General features: G+C 60.8%; 1 protein-coding gene across 1 annotated transcript; it reads left to right on the forward strand.

Moving 5' to 3' along the window:
- The first annotated feature begins 2,702 nt into the window (after positions 1 to 2,702).
- On the forward strand, positions 2,703 to 7,286 carry INSM2 (INSM transcriptional repressor 2). Its single transcript, XM_085627927.1, has one exon. The coding sequence runs from the start codon at positions 2,703 to 2,705 to the stop codon at positions 6,114 to 6,116; it is 3,414 nt and encodes a 1,137-aa protein (XP_085484053.1). The 3' UTR covers positions 6,117 to 7,286.
- The last annotated feature ends 931 nt before the right edge of the window (positions 7,287 to 8,217 follow it).

Raw genomic sequence — 8,217 nt, forward strand, 5'->3', positions numbered from 1 at the left:
ACCTGTTCCTCTACCTTGATGACCTCTGAAGAGAGTTTGTGTGCACTTCTCCTGTGTGTGCCTGTTTCCGTACCTTGATTACCTCTGAAGTGAGTTTGCGTGCGTTCCTCCTCTGTGTGTGTCTTTTTCCGTACCTTGATTACCACTGAGGAGAGTTTGTGTGCGTTCCTCCTCTGTGTGTGCCTGTTTCTCTACCTTGCTTACCACTGAGGAGAGTTTGTGTGCGTTCCTCCTCTGTGTGTGCCTGTTTCCGTACCTTCATTCCCTCTGAAGAGAGTTTGTGTGCGTTCCTTCTCTGTGCGTGCCTCTTTCCGTACCTTGATTACCTCTGAAGAGAGTGTGCCTGTGTTACTTCTCTGTGCGTGACTGTTTCCGTACCTTAATTACCTCTGAAGAGAGTTTGTGATTTTCTCCTCTGTGCATGCCTGTTTTCTATCTTGATTGTCTCTGAATAGAGTGTGTGTGTGCGTTCCTCCTCTGTGTGTGCCTTTTTCCGTAACTTGATTACCTGAGGAGAGTTTGTGTGCGTTCCTCTTCTGTGTGCCTGTTTCTCTACCTTGCTTACCTCTGAGGAGAGTTTGTGTGTTATTATCTTCTGTGTGCGCCTGTTTCCGTACCTTCATCGCCTCGGAATAGACTTTACGTGCGTTCCTCCTCTGTGCGTGCTTGTTTCTCTACCGTGCTTGTTTCTCTACCTTGCTTACCTCTGATGAGAGTGTGTGTTTTTATCTTCTGTGTGTGCCTGTTTCCGTACCTTGATTAAATCTGAGGAGAGTGTGTGTGCGTTCCTCCACTGTGTGTGCCTGTTTCGTCACCTTGAATTGTTTTGAGTGGTCGGTGAGAACACCACTTTAGTTTTCCGTTCGCATTTCAAAGTTGCTATGTGTATCCGCCACGTGTGTTTTTTTCTTGCAGAGCAGAATGTATTGTTGGATTTGTCTGTCCCTGTGTGTTTTGTGCCTTTGTTTTTTGTGGGTGCTTTTCCCTCGTGTTCCTCTGTGGGTAATTGCCAGCGCGCGAGCGTGTGTGTGAGGGGGGAGGGGGTGCCTGTGTGTGCGTGCGCGTGTGTCCATCTGTGATAGTCTGTTCAAATGTGTGCAGCAGAGGTGTGCTTCTTCTGTGTGTCTGTTTGCTGTGCAGATGCCTGTGTATTCTCTTCCTGTGTGTTGGGTGGCACGTGCCTCCGAGCGCGAGCGGGCGTTGTTTGTTCCTGGTTCTGTGAGGTGTGAGTGTCGCTGTGCGTGTTTGGTCTCTCGTGCCCGTGCTTTGATTTTCTGTGTGTTTCGCTGGGTCTGTTTGTTAGAGTGTGTTTTGAGTTTGTATCTGTGTTGTGTTGTGTTTGTCAGTGTTTGTTGTTGTCCCCCTCTCAGGGTGCCCCTACCTGCTCTCGTCTCTCTCTCCCCCTTCATTGCGTCGCTGCTTGGTTTTCGTGTCACTGTCTGTGTTTGTCATCCATTCATCGGACACTTCACCTTGTGCCCTTCCTGAGTGGGTATCTTTGTTGTGTGCGTTTCCCTATTTCCACTGCAGGTTTTGTTGCTTGGGGTGCGTGTAGTGCATGCAGTGTAGGCGCCCGCGGCGTGGGCGGGATGTTGTGTGTTATGCGTGCTATGGGGTGCAGCTTGCGTGGGGTGTATGCACCGAAGAGCACGGTGTGTGCTGTTTACAGCTTGCGACCCATGCCGTGTGTATATAACATGTTGTGTGTGATGCGTGTAGGACAAGCTGCTTGCTGCGTGACACCTTGTTGTGTGTACTGTGTCTGTTCCTGGGTGTACAGTGTGATGCTCGGCTCAGAGCAGCTGTGGGCGGGCCTGGTGCCCCCTGGAACTAGTCTGCCCCCTCGATCCCTCCCTCTGCCCCCTCCTAGCCCCCGCAATACACCCCTCAGGTATAAAAGCATCAGACGGAGGCGAGGACTGTTACTGTAGTGGGCTGAAGCAGAGCGGGCGCGTCCGCACCACAGCCGGTGACTCCACGCACCACAACCGGTGACCCCACGCACCACAGCCAGTGACCCCACGCACCCAGCCGGTAACTCCACGCACCACAGCCGGTGGCTCCACGCACCACAGCTGGTAACGTCACTTACCACAGAAGGTGACTCCACGCACCACAGTCGGTGACTCTACGCACCACAGTCGGTGACTCCACGCACCACAACCGGTCACCCCACGCAACCAGCCGGTAACTCCACGCACCCAGCCGGTAACTCCACGCACCACCAGCAGGTGACTCCACGCACCACAAGCCGGTGACTCCGCGCACCACAGCTGGTAACTTCACGCACCACAGCCGGTGAGTTTACGCACCACAGAAGGTGACTCCACGCACCACAGAAGGTGACTCCACACACCACAGCCAGTTAGTTCACGCACCACAGACAGTAACTCCACGCACCACTAGCGGGTGACTCCACGCACAACTGCCGGTTAGATCACGCACCGCAAGTGACTCCACGCACCACAGTCGGTGACTCCACGCACCACAGCAGGTGTCGCCACGCACCACAGCCGATGAACCCACGTACCACAGCGGGTGAGTCCACGCTCCACAGCCGGTAACTCTTTGTGCCTCCACACAGCCTAGCCAGAGACTCCTCACAGCAGCACTAAGGCCCCTGGGGGCCCCAGCAGCGCATCCTCTCGGTGCCCCCATACAGCAGAGCCGGTGATTGGCGGTGCCACAGCTGAGGCCACACCATGCCCCGGGGGTTTTTGGTGAAGCGCAGCTGGAGACCCTGCGGCTCCTACCGGATCCGGCCCGACGAGGGAGACCCCCAGTCCCCCACTGTCCAGTCCGGACCTCCACTGCCCCAGAAGGATGCGTGCCCGTGGTCCAGCAGGGAGGCTTCCGCTTCGGAGGAGGGGAGTCCCACGCGCAGCCCTTTCGGACCAGAGGGGGTCTGGAGCTCGGCTGCCGGCAGCCCCCAGAGCGCCCCACTGCACGTGGATCTGGGTCTGAGGAGGTGCTTCCTGAAGCGGGGGCTGGCCTGCCTCTCCTCAGACGGGCTCTTCCCCTGCCTGGAGCGGCAGGACCTGGCACTTGATAGCCACTTCCGGAGTCCCGATGCGGTGGGGGGCGGCAGGGGGCCCCCCTGCCGGAGCCGGCTGCCCCCCAAGAAGCCCAAGGTGATGAGGAGGCTGAGCTTCGCCGATGAGGTCACCACGTCTCCGGTGCTGGGGCTAAGGATCAAGCAGGAAGAGCCGGGCTGCGCCCCCCGCGCGCCCGCCGCTCCCCTGGGGGGCTTCATCTGCCAGCTCTGCGGGGAGGAATATCCGGACCCCCTGGGCCTGGCCCAGCACCGCTGCTCCCGCATCGTGCGCGTGGAATACCGCTGCCCCGACTGCGCCAAGGTCTTCAGCTGCCCGGCCAACCTGGCATCCCACCGCCGCTGGCACAAGCCACGCCCGGGGGCCCCCGCGCCACACTCCGGCGCCCCCAAGAACTCTCTTCCAGGGCATGTGGCCACCAAGCACCGGCTGCCAGCGGCCACCAAGCACGTCCTGGTGGCTACCATGACCAACAAGCACCCACTGGTGGGGCCCTCACTGAGCCCGGAGGGCAAGGAGAATAGCAGGGTGCCAATGGAAGTGCCAGTCGACCAAGAGCTGCCCCAAAGGGCGCTAGCCGGCCCAGACCACCAACTAGTCGGTCTAAATGTGGAGGAACCGCACTCGAGATTTCAAAGAGTACAGGAGCAGCACCCAAGGATGCCAGGCACCCACGAGCAGCAGCTCAGAGGGCAATTCAACCAGGACAGGCATGCAAGGGTGCCAAGCAACCAGGAACAGTTTCTGAGACTCCCAAACAGCCACAACCCTCGTCCAAGGGCGCCAGGCAACCAAATGCAGCTCCCAGGAGTGCCCAGCTGCCAACAACAGTATGCAAAAATGCCAAGCACCCAAGACCAACACCCAGGGGTGCCACCCACCCAAGAGCAGTGTCCGAGACTTTCAAGCAACAAACTGGGGTTGCCAATCATGCAGGACCAGCTAAACTCCCAGACACAGAACCAGAGGCTGAAAAGCAGCCATGACCTACCGACAAAAGTAGCAAGCAGCCCACGCCAGAACCTAAGAGCTCCCGAGAGACAAGGTGAGGTCCAGAACCCCACAGACCGAGGATTGGAGGCACAGGACAGCTTCCTGTGGAGAGACCAGGAAGCCATCCTGTCCCAGGGGAGAGGTAGAAACTTTCTGCCCTTGGGGAGCTCCCTGGGCAGAGAGCAGGGAGCTCACGAGATGGAGTGCTCTGAAGGAACTCAGCACCCGGGAAACTCCCAGGACGCAGTTCAGCACTTGGAGAGCGCTCAAACGAGCGGGCAGGGAAGAAAGCGCCTAGACAGCTTCCACTGTGGTGTTCGCCAGCTGGACAGCTCTCAGAGGAGATATCAAAACTTTCAGCACTCCGACAGGTCCCCTGGGAGAGAGCAGGGCACCGACAGCTCCCAGAGGGGAGATCGAACCTTTCAGCACCTGGAAAGCTCCCCTGGGACAGAGCAGGGCATGGGTAGCTCCACTCGCGGCTTTCAGGCCCTGGACAGCTCCCCTGGGAGCAAGCGGAACACAGACAGCTCCCAGAGGGGAGCGCCAGACTTTCAGAACCTGGACAGCTCTCCCGGGAGACAGCAGGGCACGGACAGCTCCACTCGGGGCTTTCAGATCCTGGACAGCTCCCCTGGGGCAGAGCAGGGCATGGACAGCTCCAAGAGGGGAGATCGGAACTTTCAGCACCGGCACAGCTCCCCTGGGAGCAAGCGGAACACAGACAGCTCCCAGAGGGGAGCTCCAGACTTTCAGAACCTGGACAGCTCTCCCGGGAGACAGCAGGGCACGGACAGCTCCACTCGAGGCTTTCAGAACCTGGACAGCTCTCCCGGGAGAGAGCAGGGCACGGACGGCACCTCTCGAGGCTTTCAGAACCTGGACAGCTCTCCCGGGAGAGAGCAGGGCACGGACAGCTCCACTCGAGGCTTTCAGAACCTGGACAGGTTCCCTGGGTCAGAGCAGGTCATGGACAACTCCAGGGTGCGAGAGCAGAACTTCCGTGGCATGGGGAGCTCCGAAAGCAGAACTGATCAGCAGGGAACTTCGCACAGCCCCGTTCAACACCCGGACAGGTCTCCGCGGAGAGAGATGCACAGGTTTCACCGGGGCGAGGACAACTCCCCTCCTGGACCACCGGCTGAGGAGAGAGCCTCCTGCCCTCTGCCGGAGGCGCGCACGAGCCATACAGAGTGCTGTTTGAAAGGTGAGGGGCGCAGAGCTCCACGGACCACCACTGAGACCGAGGGCTCCAGAACTCCACTGTCCCACTCTGCCACCGAGGGCTTCAGAACTCCACTGAGCCCCTCTGGCCCCGAGGGTTTCCAGGCTCCGCTGTCCCCGAACTGCCCTGAAGACTTCAGAGCTCCACTGTCCCCGAACCGGCCGGAGGGCTTCAGAGCTCCGCTGTCTCCCACCCATTCCAAGGGTTTCAGGGCGCAGGTGCCCCCAACACAGCATGTGGAGCTCGGGCCTATGTTTCTGTCCGGACACCTGGAGGCTCCACAGCTCCCACCCCCCTGCACCCAGGATGAGAGGCTTGGCCCTCATGATCCGACCTCACAAGCCCAGGAGCTTTGCCTCCTACTGCCTTCCACACACCGCCACCTTCTGCCCTCCGGCCAGCCCGAAGAAAAAACAGCATTGCGGCCCCCCAAAGAGCACGAGGAGTCCAGAGTCCCACTGCCCCCCAACACCCCTGAAAGGCCTGGGTCCGAAGACCTCTTCCCCTGCCCTTGCTGCCACAAGAGCTTCCGCAGACAGACATACCTGCGCAAGCACCTGGCCAGCCACGCCCAGCCCCCCCACCTGTGCCCCCTGTGTGGGGCCCACCTGCCCTCCGCGGACAGCAGGGACAAGCACAGGCTCTGGCACGCTGTCCGCGACGAGCTGCTCCTGCCCCTGGGGCTGGAGGGGGGCCCCCAGGGGCCACAACAGATCCTGCCCTGCAGACACTGCCCTGCCACCTTCTACAGCTCTTCGGGCCTCAGCAGACACCTGAGCAAGTACCACCCTCAGGAGAGCAGGCAGGGGCCCCTGCTGCAGATGCCCCTCAGGACAGGGTGCTGAGCGGGCCCACTGCGGCGAGCAGACAGCTGGGGAAGGGGGGGGGCTCCTTAAAGGGGGGCACCCACCCAGGGAGCAGGTAATGAGAATGGGCCTGCTGGAGAACAGGCAGGTGAGGGAGAGCCCCCCAGAGAGCAGGCAGCTGTAGGAAGGCGTCCTGTGAGGGGCCTACCCACGGGCCCCACCCACCCAGGGAGCAGATAATGAGAACGGGCCTGCTGGAGAACAGGCAGATGAGAGAGGTTCCCCAGGGAGTAGGCAGCTGTAGGAAGGCCTCCTGTGAGATGCCCAGCCACGGTGCCCGGGGCCAACCCATCCAGAGAGCAGCTAATAAGAGAGGGCCTCCCGGAGAGCAGGCAGGTGAGAGAGGGTCCAACAGAGAGCAGGCAGGGGCCCCTGCTGCAGATGCCCCGCAGGGCAGGGTGTAGAGCGAGCCCCCTGGGGCGAGTAGACAGCTAGAGTGGGGAGGGGCTCCGGGACAGGCCCATTCACCCAGAGAGCAGGTAATGAGAGAGGGTACTCAGAGAGCAGGCAGATGAGAGAGGGTCCCTCGGAAAGCAGTCAGGTGAGATAGGGTCACCGAAGAGATAGCCCTTTGGAGCAGGCAGCAGTGGGAGGGCCTCCAGGAGAGCAGACAGATGAGGGAGGGGGTCCCCCCAGAGCAGGCAGATTAGAGAACGGCTCCGGGGAAGCAGGTATATGAGGAGGCCGGGAGAGCTCCCCCATGCCTCCCCTCCCCCAGAGAGCAGAGAGGGCCCTCAGAGAGCAGGCAGCTGAGGGAAGGTCCCTGCAGAGAAGGCAGATAAGAGAGGGTCCTTCGGAGAGCAGGCAGCTGTAGGAGGGCCTCTCGTGAGGGGCACACCCACCCAAAGAGCAGGAAAGGTGCGAGGGCCTCCTGGAGAGCAGGCAGGTGAGAGAGGGTCCCTCAGAGAGCAGGCAGATAAGAGAGGGTCCCTCAGAGAGCTGGCAGGTGAGAGAGGGTACCCGAAGAGAAGCCCTTCATAAGAACAGGTAGGTGGGGGAGGCGGGAAGGCAGGCAGGGGCAGAAGAAGGGGGCGCGGAGATCAGGCTTGCGAGGACAGGCCCTCGGGCGAGGCGGCTGAACTTGGGGCCCCCACGAAAAGCAGGCAAGGGGTCTAGGACCCCAGCGGGTAGTAAGCAGGTGAGGGAGGGCCACGTGGAGAGAGGGGGGCCCTTGAGAGCAGGCATAAAGGAAGGCCCGCCAAGAGTAGGCAGATAAAGGAGGGTCCCGAAGAGAAGGGCATTAAGGGAAGCAGCTCACGGCAGGGGGGGCGGGGGGGTCTGCATCAGATGTCCCTCAGGTCAGGGTGCGGACTAAGCCCCCTGCGAAGGGCAGGCAGATGAGGGAGGGGAGGGTCTCCTGTGGAGAAGGCAGGTGAGGTAAGGGAGGGTCTCCTGTGGAGCAGACAGGTGAGGGTCTCCTGTGGAGCAGGAAGGTGAGGGAGGGGAGGGTCTCCTGTGGAGCAGACAGGTGAGGGGTTCCTGTGGAGCAGGCAGGTGAGGGAGGGGAGGGTCTCCTGTGGAGCAGGAAGGTGAGGGAGGGGAGGGTCTCCTGTGGAGCAGACAGGTGAGGGGTTCCTGTGGAGCAGGAAGGTGAGGGAGGGGAGGGTCTCCTGTGGAGCAGACAGGTGAGGGTCTCCTGTGGAGCAGGAAGGTGAGGGAGGGGAGGGTCTCCTGTGGAGCAGACAGGTGAGGGGTTCCTGTGGAGCAGGAAGGTGAGGGAGGGGAGGGTCTCCTGTGGAGCAGACAGGTGAGGGTCTCCTGTGGAGCAGGAAGGTGAGGGAGGGGAGGGTCTCCTGTGGAGCAGACAGGTGAGGAGTTCCTGTGGAGCAGGCAGATGAGGGAGGGGAGGGTCTCCTGTAGAGAAGGGTGGTGAGGTAAGGGAGGGTCTCCTGTGGAGCAGGCAGATGAGGGTATCCTGTAGAGCAGGGGAGAGAGGGGAGGGTCTCCTGTGGAGCAGACAGGTGAGGGGTTCCTGTGGAGCAGGCAGGTGAGGGTATCCTGTAGAGCAGGGGAGAGAGGGGAGGGTCCCCTGTGGAGCAGAGAGGTGAGAGCTCCCCCTGAAGAGAAGGAAGACGCTGCA

Source organism: Triturus cristatus, chromosome 9 (genome assembly GCF_964204655.1).
Source record: "Triturus cristatus chromosome 9, aTriCri1.1, whole genome shotgun sequence".
In the NCBI taxonomy this organism is placed as follows: domain Eukaryota; kingdom Metazoa; phylum Chordata; class Amphibia; order Caudata; family Salamandridae; genus Triturus; species Triturus cristatus.